This window comes from Drosophila teissieri, chromosome 3R (assembly GCF_016746235.2).
Source record: "Drosophila teissieri strain GT53w chromosome 3R, Prin_Dtei_1.1, whole genome shotgun sequence".
Lineage (NCBI taxonomy): Eukaryota > Metazoa > Arthropoda > Insecta > Diptera > Drosophilidae > Drosophila > Drosophila teissieri.
The window spans coordinates 20967479-20987679 of record NC_053032.1 but is presented as its reverse complement, the minus strand read 5'-3'; the positions used below and the strand labels follow the sequence as shown (position 1 = coordinate 20987679).

Sequence of the window (20201 nt, the reverse complement as noted above, 5' to 3'; positions counted from 1 at the left end):
CCGAAAAAAATATAAAATAAAATTGTAACACAAAAAGAGCATAGAAAGAGAGGGCAACACTCTTAACCCCACGACTAAGAGCGTCCGAAAAGACCCCCAAAAAGCGCTCAAAATGCACCTCGTTGGCGTCTCTCCGGTGATTTCTTTAAATAAGCCGCACCACGCGATTTTCGAGCACAGTTCGAGCGCAGACGTTGCCGAGATATAGCCGCAGCTCCAATCCCCAGATCGGGAGACTCGAATCGGTGAAAGAAAGTGGAGAGTGAAATTTTGTGTGTTCGCTGCAAACCGCCGCTGAGACGAATGCCGATGACAAAACAAACGTGAAGCGAAACGGTTCGAAATCGAAGTTGAAGCAAAAAGTGCGGCGGCCAAAAGTGCCAATTGCAAGTGGCCAAGTGAAGAAAGTTGGTGTGAAGAGGAGACAGCGTTAAAACATAGTTTAAAAATTAAACACAACCCGACGACGTCATCGGTAAAAGTGAATTTTGATCTCGATTAGCCGCCCAGCTAATCGAAGGCCCAAATTGCAACTAAAAGCCACAAGAAACAAAAACACAGGAGCCCGACATGAAGGTAAGTCACAGGATAGCGCAGTGAAAGTTGATCCGAATACTGGACTAATTGAGCGGTCTAATCTTGGAGATACTTCTCCTCCTCCTCCTCCTCCCCCCTCCCTGCATGCCTGCTCATATCTAGTTTATGCAATTTCTTTGGCAAACAAGTTCAAGTGCAAGGCATTCTGCAGCGAAACCCGTTTTATGTTGGCCACACATCGCTGACGCTATTAGCTAAGCTGCAGAGCCGCGCAGTCTCGCATAAGTGACTAATAGAGATGCTTTCGTTACGCAACAAATGGATAACCCAAAAATCCCAATCGATGCTTCAGTGCACTCCAAACGCGCTAAGGAGATTGAGCTTTTTATAGCAGACCTTCATTCGCTCGGAACCTTATGTCATGCAACTCACAAGAAGCGCTGACCATTTGACCGAGTGCGAAGGTAAATGTCGTGCATAATTATTATGTCAGACCCGTTGGCTTCTACCCGTCAGCGGGTTGCTTTCGAAAATCGTAAAGAAATTTGAATACGGCCCAGGTGATGCTATGCCAAACGGAAAACGAAGACGAACCAGGTGAGGCGCGGCACACGTAGCGACAATAAACGGGTTCGTAAACCGAACCTACCGCAATTAAGTTACCAGTCAAAGTTGAGGTAGTTAGATATATATATGTATACAAAAACCAACAAAAAAAAAATAATAAAAAAATAGGGTAGGCATTCTGCTCATCGACCATTAAGCAATAATATTAATATGCTAATTGTTAGTGAACACGGAATAAGAGAGCGAGTGTGTCTCGGCCACAAAGCCGGCAAATACATCACTTTCACTCTCTGACCAGACAAAATATTGGCCATAACAATGAGCAAACAGAAAAAGAAAACAACAAACAACTGTCGGCCAACTAAAAAAACCAATCAAAGAGAAGCGGCTAGGATGGGAAAATGGTTTTGGCAAATATTGGCCAATAGTTCAATATGCCAATGGATTCAAGCGAATTTTGCAAAACAATTCCACACCATTAATTACTCAGCTGAACCATAAATAATAATTGAATCCAGCAATTAACTTTCAATTATTTTTTGCCACCGTTTTATTATGTTTCTGCTTATGCAATCCCAAAACGAAGAACACTATTTATTTTGATTAATCAGTGCATTTGTATGCAGATTGCAATTGGCCAATTGTTTGGGCCACGGCTAGGGCAATTAATGCATTGTATAAGATATCACCTCATATTTGGCCAGTCATAATCGAGGTTGCGCCATCGCGGGGAGAAAGGCTACCAATTCAATTTATATTTTTCAAGGCGGCTCCACTTTAGCCCAAATATAAAAACTAATTTAAAACGCATTTGTCAAAAGTATCAATAAGGCTTGTTGAACATTCCCCCATCGATACGCCGGCCGAAATCTGGCTCAATTTCAAGATAATATTTCACAAAGTTTATAAGTGGATTGCACAAATCAATGACCAAAAATAAGGCCAGCGTAATATCAACAAGTGTTTCCTACAATTTCGTAAAAATACAAAGCAATTTATTGAAAGGAAATGATTACTACTCACGAACACTTATAGCGCCTAACAAAAACGTGGAGGAAAAGGAGATGAGATGGCCAATTGTATAATTATTAAATTTTCATTTTCCTAAACCACTTATTTCTTAATCACGTAAACGTTTTTGTTACCTGCCCACAATTACAAATATAACTCTAGTTCAGGCATATCATTTTCGGATAAATGTTGTAACGTTTTAATCAAAAACTAAAGAATTAATCAATTAATTATTCCGCACAATGGCAATTACGATTGATATTAACGATAACGACTAAGTAGATTCCTCGAAGCATTAGCCTGAATTTCAATTAGCATATTGGCAGGTTGATGGGGCATGAAACGGCTGCAAATGCCGCAAGTCAAAGCAACGTCTTAGCCCCGCTCTTGGCCAAATTGGTTATGACCACTACCGCCCATCCACCCCCGCCAATAAGCCCAGTCCGCTCAACTGTAAACGGAGTAATTGGGGGGTAAGGATGAGGGGTCTGGTTTTAGTGGGTTTGCATACGCAGATCGGGGATTACGACTCACATTTGTGTGGCGGCGGTAAGTGGCAGATTATGATTGCACATGGTGTGTGCGTGTGTGTGCGACATGTAAGTTGACAAATGAGTGCACAGCTGTGGCAAGCGGACAAAAGTAGCAACAAAAAAGCGGTGGTGGTGCAACCGCTGCAAAGACACATTTCGGCAATTGAATTTCCTCGTTGTCTACAGCTTTTGTTGGAGCTGTCATGTAAAATATGAATAGATTTCCAAAGATATTGCACAATGTACTCGCTTTTTACAAATTGTGTGCTCTATTTTTGAATATATTTCAGTAGGTACTTTAGTTTTGGCCAACTTGTTAATTTATTAAACCACATATAGGTCTTCAGCCTAAGTCTTCTGCTGGTGGCCGCCCTCCCACTGATGTGCCACGCCCTCCCAGCTAGCGATAAGTCCCTTTCCCTGGAAGACACAGATCTGGACAACGAACCGGGTGAGAGTGTGAAGGAGTCGCAGGTGCAAAAGCGGTCCGGCAGCTTCGACTACGTGGCGCACCTGAAGTCCGGCCTGCTGTCCGGAATTGGCCAGGCCTCCGCCTCAATCGCCTCCGGCAGTTCCGGCGGAAGCAGCGGGGGCGGGGACAGCTACAAGTCCCACGAGATTGTTGTCCATGTAAGTTGACAACGACATTTTCACCACCTGACTATGCATTTGGCATTTCTCAGCTATTATCTGCAATTAATTTTTAAACTACTACATCCCTCCACCACTTGCAGGGCAACTCGGTGGACTACGACCCCTGGTCGTTCAAGAAGTCCGTGCTGAACACCATCTTCCAGGCGGTCAAGGCCATCACCGGCGGGGTCACCGCACTCAAGGGTCAGCTGATCAAGGGCAGCGGATACGCGCTGAGTGCGGGCGGCAACCTGGTGGCCGCCGGCGGCGACAAGGTCACCGACGTGGGCAAGTCCATCATCAACTCGGCGCACATCAACTCGCACACCTACGCCACTAGTCACTCCTCCTCCGGCGGCGGACTGTTCGCCAAGCTGACCTCCTTGTCGGGCGGCTCCTCCGGCGGCAGCAGTGGGCACAAGACCGTCTCCGCTCCTGGACCCGTCGTGCATCACGAGAGTGAGTAGAAGCTGCTAAGAAAAAACTACAAGTTTCCTCATTCGATAATAGTATATTAGGTTAACCCAAAAATATAGTTACATTTATTCAATCCCCTTGTAGTGCAGCAGTTACACAAAGAAATTGGACTAGGTCGTGATACTTTAATATTTATTTCAATGCATATGCCACTGTCCATGGCACCATGAAATCAAAACATATTGTCTTTCGCTTACGTAACTCGGCTGCTGAACTAGATGCATGACAATTAAGCCGCCTAATAACCAACACAGCCGCACCTGGCCAAAACGGAAGAGGCAACTCCCAGCTCCCAGCTCCGATTTGGCAGCAGATCCAATGGCCAAATCAGAGCATGGAGCGTGCAATGAACCTGCGGCCAGGCCGGCAACTTTCGTTTTCGCCAGCAACCCGTTCCATCGCAATCTGCGACTGCGTCTGCGTTCCACTTTACCCCACTAAATGCCTCCGCGTTTGTCTCGTTGCAGCCATCACCACGTACGAGATACCCAGCGGCCACGCCAGCTACGGTCCGCCATCGAAGCCCCCGTCCTACAGCAGCGCCACCCACCAGTACCTCCCGCCGGTGGGCGGGGCCAGCTACAGCGGCGGGGCGCCCTTCAGCGTGAGCCACCCGGCGGCCTTCGAGTCGCCGCCAAGCAACTACCTGCCATCGGCCTATGGACAAGATGGTGCGTAGTAGCGGGTCTGGAAATAACAGAACCTTCGGGGTCCATTCTAAACAATCTCCACTGTACATACTCTGCTTTGCTAACCGAATTTGGTGTTGGGTTTTCTATCTGATTATGCATAAGTATAATAGTCTATTTATGAATCAACTTGTTATATACTGTTTGTAAATACGATTTAAAAGTATTGTTTGTATATATTTTCTTAGATTTAATTTAACTTGAAAGACATAGTCAAAGTAATTGATAAATTTCGAGAAGAGTATTATAAAGATGACACTGACAGGCGTTGGCTTGTCCCATCAACTTGCAATCACCAATCACTCAGCTTCATTTGCATACCACCCCCATGTCCCACCGCCCTTTTGGCGGCCCTCATCTGATTTCCGCACACAGCAAACAACGAGAAGAAAGTGAAAGCACCGTCATCAGTTGTTCGTAGCTCGTGAAGACGAGGCGGAAAGTCGAGATACATTGTAAATACTGTAAATATTAACACTGCCAGACGAAATCTCTCCTGCTGCGCCTATGATGTATGGCCAGGCAGCTGGAACTTGTTCCAATGACACATTTCCTAGGCTAAGTTTATTCGATTTTTTAACACATTGCGCAAGCGAACATTAATCGATTCATTGTATGTACATAGAGACATGTGAACATGTTTCAATAATTTATCATATCCTACATTACTGCGTTAACCACCAATAGTACTTAAGCGAGTTGTACAGATATTAATGGTGCCATTTGCAGTGGCCACATGTCGCATACTTGATAAAGTTGCGCATACGTTTGTAGCCAATGGCCCATTAAAGAGTCTAGCGAAACCTTCAATGAAACGCCGGCTATCGACTATTCTCATTCAGCTAACCAAAACTAAAACCGGAACTCATCTACGATCATCATGCAAAGCATCTCGAAGCTGCCCAGAAAAATGTACAAAATGTGTAAAGTAAACCAATCATTTTGTATACAAAATCTAAACTCATCTAACACAACAAGAAAAAAGGTAAAAAGTAACAAACCTTTTCACGTCTTGCAGAATAAGTAGAATTTTAATTAGGAAAATTGTTTTTTAATTTCAAAAAGCAAGATGATGAACAGTTTTTATACTTTTTGTCATACACCCAGCAACTCTTACATAAACAGACCAAGCCAAGTGTAAATACCCAAACATAACGCAAATATTTAATTTAGTCAATCTAATGAAATCTCATTGCATACACACCTCGACAACAACAACAACAACACCACCACCACCACAACAAACAACCACACACACCCACCACATACGCCACTCAAAACGACAACCACAAAACGGCAGCGATCAGCGCAAATAGCAATGACTTTAACATCTATGGCCGCCACTCCAAGCTGTCGGACGAGGAAGCCCGAAAGGCGGCTGCGCAGCTCCAGGAGATCCTCAGCTTGCTGCCCAACGGGAAAACCGAGTACACCGCTTCCAAGACAGTGGCTTTGGATACCAGTTTGCCAACGGGTACGGGCTTGGAACAGACCGAGGTCTATAACAGCTATGGCATACCGCTGCCCAGTAACTTGGGCACCTTGGAGTCCCTATCGCACACAGAATCCATAACGGCTGCCTATAATCCCGCCTCCAAGAATCCGGCGGATGTATACCACCAGATGGCCAAGCGCCCCTCCGCCGAGGAGCTCTACATCCAGAAGCATCCCAATGAGGGTTACGATTACACACCACCCGCAGGTGCAGCGCCGCCACCGCCAGCCGCTTCGGATTACCGGGTGGAGAACTACCACGCCACCAAGAGTAACGCCCTCAAGGATCTGACGCCCATTATAGCCGCCTTGGAGGTGGCCAAACGGAAGGGCAACAGCCACGGCAGCGGGCCAGTCTACTCCATTGAGAAGCAGGTGCACAAGCAGTCGCCCCACTTCCAGTATCTGCCGCCAGTGGTGCAGAAGTCCAAGTACGTGTACAGTGCACCACCGCACCACCAAGGACACAGCGGTGGCTACAAGGTGCGCCGCCAGGTGGCGGGCGGCAAGCACGCGAAGCGCGTCTTCCGGCCGCAGGACTACGAGATACAGGATCCACTGATGTTCAACCGCCTGCTGGAGGTCTAACAGCAGGATGGACAGCAGTTCTTAGCTTATAGTCCTCTAAGTCATGTGCAGCATTTACCTATAACTTATTTATGTTATGTTCTCGTTATCGCAATCGTAATTAATTATTTATTGAGCTGCCCAGCGATGGTTGGCAATAAAGCGCGCCATTGATTTGCATCCGAAAGCATCTAAGCACAGCATGCCCCAAAAGATCCCCAGCACCACCAATCCACCCACTCCCTCTTCTCGCACACCCACTTTCCTGCGCTGCTGCACCACCACACACAAATGTATCGGGAACCCTTTTCTCACCTCTCACCGATCTCTTTGCAGTCTACCAGCAGTAGAGGACGCTGAGGAAGCTGTGGACCACGCCCAGTTCGCTAACAGCACCGTCCATCTCCACGTATCCTAGAGTTAGTCAAGCCGTTCCTGTCTATTTCGAGTCTATCTGCTGTCACTCTCCCCGCCCCATTCTATATACATTTTCGATTCGAAGAACCTCGTTAGGGGCCTCTCAGCAACTTCAGTTGGCATTAATTGAACTTCCCCATCTTACGTTTAAGTATTTAATTAAATAAATCGTTGATTAAACGCTGCGTCTTTTATTGTCTGTTTGCTAAATTGGGAAATTACGTTTTAGCCGAAAAGTGTGCTTCAAAAGTAGTAAAAGTCCATGTAAAGTTTATGTAAAAACGTAGTAATCTTACACAGACTTAAAACTACATTTATAAGTGTATTACAAGAGTAATATATTGTATTTAATATATTACATGAGTACCATGTAACGAAAATATATCGCAGAATGTAAATCATCAAATTAGGAAAAGTATTTCTATTGAGTGAATCTGACTGTTTAATTTTACCCCCTGCAAAAATGCTGTGTTGCCCCTGAAAGCCTGAAAGAAGGCTATTCAACTAACGCAGTAAAATCTCTTCGAACACGGTTAAATTTATTACAGGGAATTTTTATTATCGCTTAGAAAATCTGAGGACAGGGCACACCTGTGCGATTAGGACCTAGAAGCAAGGAATCTCTGGGTTATTCAGGAAGATGGGTACAGCAGTCGCCTACTACTAGTCGAGTCTAGCTCAGTAGTAGCCGAAGGTGATGTCGTGCAGCGGCTGGGCGTTTCCCTGGGGCAGGGCGTAGTCCCGGGCCAGCTGATCCAGCAATCCCGAGCCACCTCCTCCACCACTGCGAGCCTGTGGCCGCGGCTGTGGCTGTGGCTGGAAGCTCGGCTGCTGTTGTTGGACAGGACGAGCGCTGGGTCCCTGGGATTGGCCGAAGCCCACTGGTTCCAGCAGCGGACGTCCCCCGGAGGCGGGAGCCAGGAATCCCTGAGCCCGGGCACTGCTCGGAGCCGGTGAGGCGGGGGGCAGGGCGTAAACGGGGCGGGAAATCCGCACATTCGAGGGTCCTTCGCCGAAGCTCTGCGTTTGCGAGTAATCCGGTTCGGGGCGAGCAGGACGCTGCAGCGGTGAGTAGAGCACGTCGGTGGTGCGCTGTGCGCCGGGAACCTGGAGTCTTGGCGGTGCCGGACCCACCGAAGGCTGGTGGTGCTGCTGTGGCAGATGTTGTGGTTGCGGCAGCGGTTGAGGCTGCGGCTGAGGAGCTGGGGCATACTGGACTCGACGTTGTGGCTCCTCCTCCTCCTCGTATTGCACGTACTGCGGCTGCGGCTGAGGTTGTGGGCGGGGCTGTGGGCGTGGCTGGGGACGCTGAACACGCTTAAAATATGACGAGTTTTACCAAAATAGTTATTCGATTAACTGTGTCTTGCAACTTACATAGGGTTTCTGCGGCCGCTGTGGTGCCGGCTCGTCGGCGTAATCTGGTTCCTCCTTGAGAGTTTCATCCACCAGCGTGGGTGGTGCCACTGTAATGCCTTCTCCGGATGGCTGGAAGCCATACTTGTTGGCTCCGTACTCCACCACTCGCACTTTTCCGGTCTCGTCCACATAGCCGTACTTGCCCTTCACCTCGCCAGTGGCCAACTTGGTCTCGATTTTGAAGGATCCATCGGCTCCCTCATAGCCATAGGTGTAGGAGCCATCTTCATTGTGCCTGATTTCGAACATTATATGTATTATGTATGATATAAAAATTGGTTACTTGTTACTTGTTGATCTGCTTGAGGATTGCCACTGGATCAGCCCGTGGCGCTTCAGCTCGAGCAGGAGCGGCATTGGCCCTCAGCCGAATAGGAGCAGCCCTTGGTGTGTTCTCCTGGTAATCCTGGTAGTCCTGTGACCTCACCATGCCCACACCTACTATGAGGCAGCCGACAAAGAGCACGCGGTGCATCTGTAAGACAAGCCCATTCTTTGTAAGTCAATTAAATCGGCGGTGAGAGGATATAACTGGGCATAAGTCTGTCTAGTGAAATGACAACCGGTTAGTTAATTGCACCCTGTCTGCCAGAAGAGCTGAGTTTCCACCTCGTCCCTGGCCATCGAAACACCTTGACAGTGCATCAGAGTCGGAGTGCTGCCCAGAATGCCAGACGGCGACGATGTCTACAAAAGTCTTAAGTCGGACTTGAGACTGCCTTTCACTTTTCCGCCGGCCAATGACACCCTCAATGCCAAGCAGGAACCAATACCCCGGATTTAGTTACAAACACTCAAAGAAACAACTTAACTTTTCGGTCAGAGAGAAGCTTAAACCAAATCAACGACACGTACAAGATATTGATTATATGTCAACTTAGGGTTTTAATGACTATTGAATGTTTAACCAATGGAATATTGAAGTTGTTATTGGTACTTTGTGAAGAAGATTTTTTTTAAAGCCACTTCAAATTTACGGAAACCTATCCTTTCATTTCCGCAGTGTAGTTGCATAAAGGCCGAGCCCAGTTGAAAGCCCAATCCCAATCCCAATGACACGCGATATGGCCGCTCAGCTGGATGGGCTGGATGGGATTAATTGAATGGCCACCAGAGGCGTGGAGAAATGCTACCGGGATGAAAGATACCAAAGAGGCATGGGGAATGCCAATTATCGTTGCCCAGCCATGTGACTCCCACACGGCGAACATATCGCAGCTGCAATTGGGTAATCCGGCAGCAAATTCAGGGAGAAGAAAACCCGAAAGGGGCAGGCACGCAAATTATGCATGGGAAACTGGGAAAAGTTCCCACACTTGCCGAAATGTGTTGCAAGTGTGCAACTGCGGCAAGCAAATGCCAAAGAAATTTGCGCGAAATTACTGAATAACTGAAAGACAACCCTGGGACTGTCTATGTTTTCTACAAGTAAGCATGCGATTCGTGGGAGCTTTTTGCATAAATTACAATAATTGCAATCAAATATTTATATCAATCCAATTCATTACATTTCAAAACTTTTATATTTCTTGTTAAGAAGAGATTTCCCTTCAAAACCCTTAAATGGGGAAAATGTCAGTCCTGGCTTTTATGGTTTAATGGGTTAGTATTCAGGCAAACAAGCTTTGATGGTCAGAAGCTATCTTCTGTTTTTTGGCTTTTACTCTTTTTTGGCATTTTGAACTCTGGTTTTTTTTCAGCCATTCCGCATGCCAAAACCTTTCACTAGCTAGGCTCCATGTGCCGCAGCCTTGGCGCGGACGGACAGGTGGACGGACAGGTAGTTAGATACAGGCACCGATACAGATACAGATACAGATACTGGTACGGATAGAGATACATCCAGGCCACGACATGCTCGGGGGACCCAGTGCGCCGAAAAGCGAACACAAACTGACCAAAAAGCTGACTGCCGCGTGTGAACTGAGCCAAAGTTTGCCTTTGATATTTTCACGCTGGACCGAAGGGGGGAAAACTATGTGGCAGCGGTGAGCTTGTTAGTGCAACTTGTGCTGATTGAAGTTCCTGCAGCTTTTTTTTTTCTCAAGAAGCTGCGTCGTTCATAAATTATGTCAAAATCCAGTTACCAAATTGGGTGCCAAGTGGATTGGATTGGATTGGTGGACTGGATATCGGGCACAAAGACCTGGCAAAATGTCGCTCGTAGCCAAGCTGAACAATTGCGATTGGGGCTGGGGGCTGGGAGCAAATTAACGGTTCGCTCGATTTGCATAGCAAATTATGCGATATTTGCACAACAGTCGCCGCAATAACGATGACGTAAGTTTACAGATCAGTACCGCCCCCTTTTTTTGTGTCTGGGGATCCCAGACTCATATACACCCCCCCTTTTTGCAGCCACGCATCCAGTGATTCTGTCGAACGACCTTTGATATTTACCACCACCCATCGACAGACGTATGTATATAACCGCCCACTCACATACCACTTTCATGTTGAACTGTTGAATTGTAGCCGCTGATTGGCTTTGTGGGACCAGCTATTTCGAATCGATTAAACCCTGAATGCAATCGCAAAAGGCCTTCGCTGGCAACACCCAGCTGAATATCGAGCGGCGAAGACAACAAAGCACTTTCAATTTCAATTCCAATTCCAATTCCAAATCCCCTAATGAACCGGGTGACTATCTCGGGCAAATCGGCCAATTCTTCGGACCGACTTCGATGGAGATCGCGTGGAGTGTTAACTTGTGACCGACGGCAACTGAGCCGCCCAGGTTGTTGTATTTCGCTTTATATACCGATCGCGGAAAACCTTTTTCCCTCTCCCATAACGGACCAAACAGACCCCACAGCCCGCACCACCGCAGCACCACTGCACCACCAAGTCACAACAACGGCCGCAGCACCACAAAACTTCACCAACGAAAGGACGGAGAGCGGTCGCTAGTGGAAAAGTAACTCTGGAGAAAAAGATATTAAGATATATAGAGAGGAAGAGAGAAAGAGAGGCTGCAGAGCTTGATCGAGCTTGGGACCGCGAATTCGCGGGAGTTCTCTCAGTGCTTTGCAGAGCTTTTCCTCGCCATTACCACAGGAATGGCCAAGAATGACCAGATATATAAAATATATTTCATTTTTAATTCTCATTAAAAGCTTAAATGCCAAGGAATTCTGTTCAGTTTACGGATTCAAAAAAATTCCATTTCACTTGCTTTGCCAATTTCCAGATTTTGCTGACCCCACAGCTTAACAAATTAGGTCACCCACTTGTATTCGGTAAGTTCCACAAAACAATTTAATAAATTTAACAAATTGCTTTCGAAATCGGGGTGGTGGCAGTCTTAGCTCTAACTCCGACCTTCCGTGCGCCATGGCAACTACTTCCATTGAGATGTGGCCATCCACGATAATTAATCAAAACTGTGAGGCCCGTAAATTGTACAAAAATGTAGCAGAGTTGGTAGGCCGTGAGCCCTTTAAAACTGGTATGCCTATAAATTGTACAAAATGATGTTTGAACTGTCCTAAATGACATTCTGTACACTACACAATAACTAAACATGTAAGTGTCCGAAAGACATATTCTAGTGTATCAAAGTTTACACACCAGTCAGCGAAGAAATATCTTAAGAATTTGTTACCATGTTGTTCTCTGTGGCGCAACAGTGCGTATGCTTGACGTCAAGAACATTATACCATGTCGGAATCACAACCAGATCCAGGCAGCGTGTCACTTTCAAGAGTGTTAGCTGCACTCCACTCCTTCGCCTGCACTTCGCTGCAGCCACTCGCAATGGCCTTGCGGGAGTCATTCTGTTGGAATTAATGACACACCACGAGCAGCACTCCGTTATTGCTGAACAACCACATGGACCAGTGGACCAGGCAGCAGCAATGCAGCCCGCTGCGGAATGGCGATAGTTCAGCTGAAAACTGGTCGGCCACTGCACCACATTGCCGCAGATCAGGAAACCATCAACGATTGTCTGCCCCCCAGTTGCTCCCCCTCTGTATGCGGATACCTCCTTCAAGTGCCGCCCATGACGCAGGGCGATTTCCAGTCTTCATGTGCGTGCGATTGTTAATTCGCTTGTCAGCCGCCTTTTTTCTCTTATTTTTATTCGCTGAATACATCACTTTAAAGACTAGTTTCTGTCCGGCTTTTGTCTGTGGCCAGCGGTCTGGGGGGCAAATGGGCGTGCACCTGAACTTGCGGACATGCGTAGACGCACTGGCACGATCAAGGTCGAGAGAGTACGCTAAAAAAAAATCGGAGTATAACAACAAACTTAGGGTAATGTTTTAAGGAATCGGTGCTAGTACTTTAAGAGAAACATAATTTAGTTTAAGAAATGCTTTCACAATAGAACTTCAGGTATCTTCTTTAGGTATGCCCTCAAGAATCTTGGCATTTCAAGCATTTCAGTTGAAATTTTCTAGCAAATGTACATTTCCCATTGATTGAGAGCTATTCAACACAATTGAATGCAGTGCAAAAGGAATAGATTCCTAATGCTGAACTCGACTCCGGCCAGCATCTTCGCCCACGCATTTTTGAATGGGAACCATAACAATCCCATACCTATGGATTTTTGCCACCTCAGAAAATACTGCTGCAAAAAGTGGTGTAAGTGCAGCAGCTGTTCGCAAGTCACCCATGGCAAAGCAGACAGTTTGCAGGAAATTCTTGAGTCATGCCAACGCCCCAGCAGCGGCAGACCAGTTTCGCTATTTTGCTCTGCGGAATTATATAAATGCTGAAAATATACAAATAATTCCAAGCCTGTAATGTGTGTGTGTGCACTGCTTTTTAAGAGGTGCAGTCTGGACTTGATTCTCCGTTTGTGCCGCCAGCCAAACGCTTTGAATTTTTGACTTGGCCAACTGGCACAGTGGAAAGGAAATTGAATGGCTCGCACAACAAAATGTATATGACAAACTTTAAATAGTGGCTTTAAGGGTAAACAGGGAATAGCTCTTAGGTTCAGCTCAATAGATCAGTTATTAACAGTTTTCTCGTATTTCTGTAGGCATATATAAAAATTTTCAGTTTTAATAAAATGAGAAGCCTTCGTAAAATTAAATTCAAATTCAATTAAATTACCTAATTAATAGCCCATTAAAGCTAACGAACAGATAAGTACAACGCTGATTTAAGCTCTTTGTTTGCCTATTGATCCGAGGGTGACTTCCAATTATCCAACAAGCCTCAAAGCACTGCTTCCACTACCTGCAGTCCACACACCCAAAAGACAAAGGCAGTGGCTCCACCACCCAGCACAAAGTACATAGACCATAGACGATAGACCATAGACCATGCTTATGGCCAACAGCTTATGGCCAACTGGTCGAACGTTGGTGGCAGTGCATTTGAAAGTGGTTTGGGGCCAGCACATTGCATAAGTGCACCGAATTCCACTCAACAGCAAATCTACTTTGGTTTTCTATCTGAGTTGGCCACAATGCTTGGCTTTTTTTTTGCTTTTGGTTTGGCTCGATCATTCTGTGTTGACGTAATGGCCTAACGATTATTGGCCACTTGCTGGGCTCTTTGTCTTTATTTCAATCGGCTGAATTTTGCTACGATTTCTGCTGTGGGGCGGCTTAATTGAAGCGGAACCTGGTAGTTGGCTAAATTGAATGCCAAAGCAGATACTTCAAATACTTCTCGGCACTGAGAACAATTAGTGAGCAGGAAATAACAGCCAAAATAACAGGCATTCTCACTATAAAAATGAAACACTTTAAAGGCGCTCCTAAATGCCTCTGATTTGTACAGCAATTACCAAAAACATTTTGTTTCTCTGTAAACGCTTCAGGTCTCGAAACTCGATTATTTATTACACACATTCAAGAACATATACAAACAGGTACAGTAATAGATATATGTGGGGTGTGCGGAGTGACTGATTTATTTGGCAGTAACAAGTTGACATTGTCCTCGGACACTTCAGTCCCTGACTCTCTGGCCCAACTCAAAGGTGATCCCCCCCATCCAAAGCTCCTCCTCCTACTTCCTCCTACTTCCGGCCCGTATAGTCGATGCTATAGGAACCGGTGTACAGGTTGAGGTTCCGCAGGGAGGGATGATGTTGCTCCGGCAACCCTCGGTACGGCTGTTGCTGCTGGGGATTGTAGTAGTTCTGGGCCGGAGGCTGGTAGTAGCGGGGCTGCGGAGCCGGGGGATTGTAGTACTGGGGTGTGGGATTGTAGTAGGGCGCTTGGGGGGCGGGCTGGCGAGGGGGCGGGGCGTACGCCTGCTGCTGGCCGCGTCCGAAATCGTTTAGACTGAATTTACTGGCCGGTGATAGGGGGCGATTGAACTTCTGGTCCTTGTAGTACACGGCGGGGTCCTCGCGATACTGGCCATCGTCCAGTTCGTTGGGTCCCAATGGATAGGGATTGCTGTTGGTCAGCGTGGGTGGTGGCACATTGATGTGGCTGCCAGCGGGCTCAAAGCCACGCTTGCTGGCTCCATACTCGATTTCCCGCACTTTGCCCTGGTCATCCACATAGCCGTACTTTCCGTAGACCTCCCCATTCGCGTATTTGGTCTCGATCTTGAAGCTCTTATCGGCCGCTTCGTATCCATATGTGTAGGATCCATCGTCGTTGTGCTTGTCGATCTGCTTGAGAATGGGCACCGGTGTGGTGTAGTCCTGATGTTGCGCATACGCACTGTGGCCCGCCAAAAGCAGAAGCCCCAAACTCAAGGTCTGAAAACGAAAAACAAAGAGGTGAAGTGGGGAGTGACTCAAATCGTTTGCATCATGAAATCACTATGTTGGTCACACCCATCTGTAGAAACAGCAATTACACATGAACTTTGGCTTTATTGCCTTACTTTGGGCTAAATACCTTAATTAGCTGCTCTGATTATCAGTGCACAAACATTCACTCAAGGACATGGCTGAGTAATAAACCCGCAATTAAGTTACTTTTTATCATAGACACTGATCTGATCAAACCGGTTGGCTAAATTGCATTCTAAAAATTCACTGCGCAAATTCTGAAAACACCTTTTTGCATACCGATATTGATATCGAGTTTTTGGGATGTAGCACTATAAACAACCTTCCGCTGCATCTTACCAATTTCAACATATCGCCAAGCTTAGAACCAATAGTCAATGTCGAACCGTTTTCACCAATCTCCCAAATTAGTAATGCACTGCGAAAATGGAAAATATGCTCTGCACTTGCACACGAGACTCTGCGAATCGAAACGACAAACTCAAAAGAAAATCAGGGCGTGCAACGCTTTTTATACCGCACTCAACATTTTGCCAAAGCGGGCCAAGAGGGGAAAACAACCATGGCAGAAACTAAAGCTTCAAGCCGAAGTCTCTGGATCTGGCGATCAGCTGCGTTCAGAGACCGAAAACGAATACGTACACTGAGACCCGAACTCCCGATCCGATCCGAGAACCGATTCGATTCGACTTGGCTTGGAATGCAGCATAGAAATCGAAAGCGGTCGGCAGCCAGCTGGACGTAAGTACATGAGCGTACATGAGTATACCCACTCACTCGCCTCTACAGGTAATTCACTTACCAGCCGAGCGACGACGCGCAGCAATTTCCAATCAGGTTGTTAACGTCGTCTACTCGAATTCTTGGCCAGCAATTTATGCTTCCAGGCCGCAACACTCACGCATACGCAATGAGATCAGAGCAGCAGCAGCGATGACAACTAGGTACACTGCGTACTTATTCCACATCTTACTATATAGAACTACATCCAAGTCGTAAGTACCTCTGCCATCTCTGAAAACAACAATCCAGAAAAGAATTAAATGCCAGTACTGAGAGGTGCGGAAGTGTTGCACTTGCTAAGCATTCCAATTATGCAAGTCAATTCCCCCCCAGCTGCTAATCGATTGCAAATGCCTGGCCAAACACCTTGCTCCCAGTGAAGTGCACTGGCCGAAAGCAATCTGCAACCACAACAAGCAATTTGACAGCGGATTTAGCCATTACTCCTGGGCTGTCAAAACTCACACTTGCAGCAAGGAAAAGAAAAGAAAGCAATTCAAAAACTTATATGCTGGTATACTGACCTAGTCAATGCTTCGGCTAAGAAAACTGGTTGCCGTAATTGCGTCATAGAAAACGCAGAAAAAATTCGTTGATTTCGCTAGATCTATGTAGATTTTAAAATTTAAAATTTGTTTTTACGATGTTTTCTTCTTATTTCACAAACAACCAGTAACGAGGATCCAAGTGATATAAGATATATAGCCAAAGTCCCCAAACAACATTCAAAACAAACACAGTTGTATTGACGTTATTCCAACTTTTTGGGGATTTTCATCCAGTTAAAATCATTCTACACTGCGCGAAATAGAGCAAGTACCAAGCCAGCAAGCAATGCATAAAATAAATTATGGCTGATTTTCAGGTCTCACAGTGGCAAATAATAAAAAAATGTATGCAGATAAGACCAAATTCTCATGATACATAATTCATAATTCGTTATTTTCTGTGTAGATACTTATGCCAAAACCACCAGTTCGTTAACCCACGAACCGCAGACCTTGGTCATGGTTGCATGCAGATAAATACATTCGCTTGGCTTCTTTTCCTCACTTGAGTATGCATCTATGCAAAGGCGGCTTACTAGAATTTCGTCTATAATTTATAAGAATACATTTTCTCAGGAGAGATCTACAAAACCACATGAATCCGTCAGCATTACCGCCGTCATACTGAGCCGTCGCTTTTTAATGGTCTTGTGGAACCAGTTCGCCATCAGCGAAAGTGGGATAATTACCGCCTAGAATATATGGCTAAGTATCTAGATATATATATTATGGCCGTAGTATGGAACTGCTGTCGCTTACAACTGGAAGTGGAGTCGCCGCCGAGCCAAAGGCTAAGTAATATTGTCAAAATTAATGCATTTTCGGGCTAGGGTATCGCATCAGATGACTCGAATGATTTAGGCACCCTGTACGACCACAACAAGTCTAATGCGGCCAAACTCGTTTACTTACTAATTGTAGCGAAAACAGAGTAGAAATAAATAAACTAAATAAATATAAAACAGCAAAACAAAGAAATGATATTAAAAGTTATACATTCAAGCGTTCCATTTCGAATAAAATTACCGGAGACCAGACAAAGTCGTCATTTCAATCAGAGCATTCAAAGAAAACGGTTCTAGTCATCACATTTTGGAATTAAATCATCAAGATGATTATCAAAGTTGCCAAGTTCCTGAGCATTGTATCCGTACTCCTTTCAGCAGTTGAAGGAGCAAAATATCTGGCAGAGAAGCGTAATAAACGTTCTCCAAATAATTTGTTAAAAAAGTGCAAAGTTAATAATATTCTTAATTGTAATACTTTCAGCGGACTTCCTAACTCCTTGTGCTGTGGGCGATGCCAACTTCAATGTCTGTCTGACCAAAAATTTCCAGAGTTTCTTCCGTCAGTGGAAGGATGGAATTCCCGGCTACAATGCCGTGGGATCCTTTGATCCACTCTACATCAAGAGGGTGAAATTCGCCCAGGATGCCAACAGGCAAATAGCCATCAATGCCGATCTGAAGGAAGTCCATGTAGCAGGTGCTGGTCAAGCGTTGGTCATAGAATCCAGGTAAGCTTTTAAAATATTGTGACGAAATCAGGGTTGATAAATAATAAATTCTCAGCTGGGATCCCAATCACTATGTAGCCAAGGCTTTGATCTCCGTTCCCAAGCTGCGTTTCAATTTCGATTACAAAGTCAAAGGACATGTGGTAGCCCTGAATCTCAATGGTCATGGCAAGGGTTACTTCGAAGCTGGTAAGATATTATCGACAATTTATGCGAATTACTATCTAAAAAACGCGGGTTTATTTAGAAAATGCTCTGTTATTCTTGGAAATGGCTGTCAAGCCGCTGGCCACAGCAGATGGATATTTCGCTGATGTGCAAAGTGTGAAGGTAAATTTCCGCGAGATCAAGCAATTCCGCATCAAGCTGGAAAATCTCTTTGGCGGCAACAAGGATCTGGAGGATACCGCACACACTTTGTTCAACGAAAACTGGCGCGACTTCTATGAGGTCCTGCGTCCCGCTGTGGAGCAAACAGTTGAAGGAGTGCTCCTGGATCGGTTCAAGAAGACTTTTGCCTATGTACCAGCTACCTATTTGATTAAAGACTTCCATTAAAAGCCACGCAGAGAAAAACTAACTCATAGTCGCGTACTTTCAATGTTATTTTTTTGGGTTCTTGTGATCTATCTGTCAATATTAAAAAATAATATTTATAACAGATGTATTTATGATTTGTTTTGTGGTGACGCTGTTTTATTATTATATTAAAAGATATTCAAAATATTTTTGTAAATAATAGCTTTAAGAATGCATTACCTTGTTCTAGATACTTTTCTCACTGTATATTCGCAATTAAGTCAGGAAATAGGTGAATTAAAATGTTATTATATTAAGCAAAAGCTATGAGCGACTATGAGTTGTTCTTGGCCCCGGCATCGTTAGGTTGCTGTAACTCGTTACCATATATGAGAACCCGAATCTCGGATCTTGGCAGTTGAGAATAAAACGCCGGATCGCAGCAAGTAGCCGGCTAGTCGGTTTCAAAGCGTGACACCGTTTGATGTGACTGAGCAGCGGCTGCCTCAGCCTCAGATACAGATACAGATACTATTCCCTGAGCTACTTAGATACTTAACTACTTAATTATTAAACACTTGCTAGTACGGCAGCATGAGCAGCACGCGCTACGGCCGCACTTTGCTCGGCATTTGGAGTGGATTATTGACCATTTTGTGTCTAAATGAAATCGCCATGGATAGGTCGCTGGTTTCAGCTGTTGCCTACTATTCCGAAAAGCGTAAGCACATATTCTTAAAGTAGCAGTTTCGTTCAATGTAAACCAATTGTGTCGCCCAGCTGCCTTTCTGCCATCATGTCGGATTTACGAACCGGGCTTTACCAAGTGCTCTACGAATACCATCCAGAAGCTTCTCGATCAGTTGAACATTGGAATACCAGAGGTGCTCGAGCGGTTCGGTCCCTTTGACCCCATGAGAGTGAGGGATATAGTCTTCAAGCAGGATAACAACGAGGTGGCCACCATCAGAGCCAATCTGACTGACCTGGTGGTCAAGGGCTTCGCCAACACAAAGGTCAAGGAGAGTCGGTAAGTACAAAGAATACGATAATCATACTACATATTCATATTTACTAATTGCTGTTGTTCGAGAGCATAAAGTTCAGAACAAATATATTTAATTACACTCTAAATATATAACATTTTTTTTAACAAAAGTGTCAGCAAGAAAGACTTTGGCTGGCAGACCAAAATATTTCTACCGAAAATGAGGCTGGATGGAAAGTATGAGATGGCCGGACGAATTCTCCTCATACCGCTGAGTGGCTCTGGCAAAATATTTATCGAAATCGGTAATTAAATTGTGATATGGGTGCAAATGCGCAGCTTACACGTTGAAATTCCCGCAGATGATCTTGACATTTTGCTACTGTCAAAGATACGTCTGTATGAAAAGGGTGGCTTCACCTTTGACAACGTGACCTCCGTGCGGGTTCAACTGAATCTGACCAAAGTGCGCACATATCTGGACAATTTGTTCAATGGACGTAGCAAGGAGGTGGAGCGCAGTACCAATGAGTTTTTTAATGAAAACTGGCGCGATTTCTATGAGGCCCTAAAACCACTCATCGTTGAGACGGTGGAGAACATCCTTTATGACGTAATGTCCACGGTATTCCATCTAATACCAGCCAACTTTTTCATTGAGGACATACCAACGCCAGAGCAACTTTATGGTTCGAAGGAGGTGCTTGGTAAAAAGAATAGTTAAGTGAATTAATTATTGTTCACTTGTAGTAAGCCATCTGTAAACTTGTTAAAATTGTTTAATAAAA

At 45.3% G+C, this 20201-nt stretch overlaps 5 protein-coding genes across 6 annotated transcripts; 3 read left to right on the top strand and 2 right to left on the bottom strand.

The window, feature by feature from the left end:
- Window positions 1–192: 192 nt before the first annotated feature.
- Window positions 193–7056, top strand: LOC122621244. 2 transcript variants are annotated; one of them, XM_043799055.1, is made up of 5 exons: window positions 193–576; window positions 2988–3278; window positions 3383–3740; window positions 4226–4429; window positions 6845–7056. In XM_043799055.1, the coding sequence occupies exons 1-5, from the start codon at window positions 571–573 to the stop codon at window positions 6856–6858; spliced, it is 873 nt and encodes a 290-aa protein (XP_043654990.1). In that variant the 5' UTR covers window positions 193–570; the 3' UTR covers window positions 6859–7056. The 2 variants fall into 2 exon arrangements, with proteins under 2 accessions (XP_043654990.1, XP_043654989.1); XM_043799054.1 differs by lacking the exon at window positions 6845–7056 and adding an exon at window positions 5748–6812.
- A 547-nt stretch (window positions 7057–7603) lies between these two features.
- Window positions 7604–10840, bottom strand: LOC122621453 (tyrosine-protein phosphatase non-receptor type 23). The gene is made up of 4 exons (XM_043799309.1): window positions 10791–10840; window positions 8635–8819; window positions 8303–8579; window positions 7604–8242 (listed from the first exon to the last, which is right to left on the bottom strand). Exons 1-4 carry the CDS (start codon window positions 10797–10799, stop codon window positions 7604–7606), a joined length of 1110 nt encoding a protein of 369 aa, XP_043655244.1. The 5' UTR covers window positions 10800–10840.
- Window positions 10841–14197: 3357 nt separating this feature from the next.
- LOC122621277 (extensin-2) lies at window positions 14198–15681 on the bottom strand. The gene is made up of 3 exons (XM_043799095.1): window positions 15577–15681; window positions 15399–15519; window positions 14198–15023 (listed from the first exon to the last, which is right to left on the bottom strand). The coding sequence occupies exons 2-3, from the start codon at window positions 15408–15410 to the stop codon at window positions 14328–14330; spliced, it is 708 nt and encodes a 235-aa protein (XP_043655030.1). The 5' UTR covers window positions 15411–15519; window positions 15577–15681; the 3' UTR covers window positions 14198–14327.
- Window positions 15682–17217: 1536 nt separating this feature from the next.
- Window positions 17218–18500, top strand: LOC122621276 (circadian clock-controlled protein daywake). Its single transcript, XM_043799094.1, has 4 exons — window positions 17218–17586; window positions 17660–17906; window positions 17962–18095; window positions 18154–18500. The coding sequence occupies exons 1-4, from the start codon at window positions 17502–17504 to the stop codon at window positions 18462–18464; spliced, it is 777 nt and encodes a 258-aa protein (XP_043655029.1). The 5' UTR covers window positions 17218–17501; the 3' UTR covers window positions 18465–18500.
- Window positions 18501–18875: 375 nt separating this feature from the next.
- Window positions 18876–20196, top strand: LOC122621275 (protein takeout). The gene is made up of 4 exons (XM_043799093.1): window positions 18876–19146; window positions 19206–19455; window positions 19585–19718; window positions 19776–20196. The coding sequence occupies exons 1-4, from the start codon at window positions 19020–19022 to the stop codon at window positions 20135–20137; spliced, it is 873 nt and encodes a 290-aa protein (XP_043655028.1). The 5' UTR covers window positions 18876–19019; the 3' UTR covers window positions 20138–20196.
- Window positions 20197–20201: the final 5 nt, after the last annotated feature.

Coding starts and splice junctions, on each gene's coding strand:
- LOC122621275 (XM_043799093.1), top strand. CDS start 19,020: ATGAGCAGCACGCGCTACGGCCGCACTTTGCTCGGCATTTGGAGTGGA. Junction 19,456..19,584: donor ACAAAGGTCAAGGAGAGTCG/GTAAGTACAAAG, acceptor TTTTAACAAAAG/TGTCAGCAAGAAAGACTTTG. Junction 19,719..19,775: donor CAAAATATTTATCGAAATCG/GTAATTAAATTG, acceptor AAATTCCCGCAG/ATGATCTTGACATTTTGCTA.
- LOC122621276 (XM_043799094.1), top strand. CDS start 17,502: ATGATTATCAAAGTTGCCAAGTTCCTGAGCATTGTATCCGTACTCCTT. Junction 17,587..17,659: donor AAAATATCTGGCAGAGAAGC/GTAATAAACGTT, acceptor TAATACTTTCAG/CGGACTTCCTAACTCCTTGT. Junction 17,907..17,961: donor GCGTTGGTCATAGAATCCAG/GTAAGCTTTTAA, acceptor ATAAATTCTCAG/CTGGGATCCCAATCACTATG.
- LOC122621244 (XM_043799054.1), top strand. Junction 3,279..3,382: donor CCCACGAGATTGTTGTCCAT/GTAAGTTGACAA, acceptor CACCACTTGCAG/GGCAACTCGGTGGACTACGA. Junction 4,430..5,747: donor ATCGGCCTATGGACAAGATG/GTGCGTAGTAGC, acceptor ACAAAACGGCAG/CGATCAGCGCAAATAGCAAT.
- LOC122621453 (XM_043799309.1), bottom strand. Junction 8,580..8,634: donor ATCCTCAAGCAGATCAACAA/GTAACAAGTAAC, acceptor GTTCGAAATCAG/GCACAATGAAGATGGCTCCT. Junction 8,243..8,302: donor AGCGGCCGCAGAAACCCTAT/GTAAGTTGCAAG, acceptor TCATATTTTAAG/CGTGTTCAGCGTCCCCAGCC.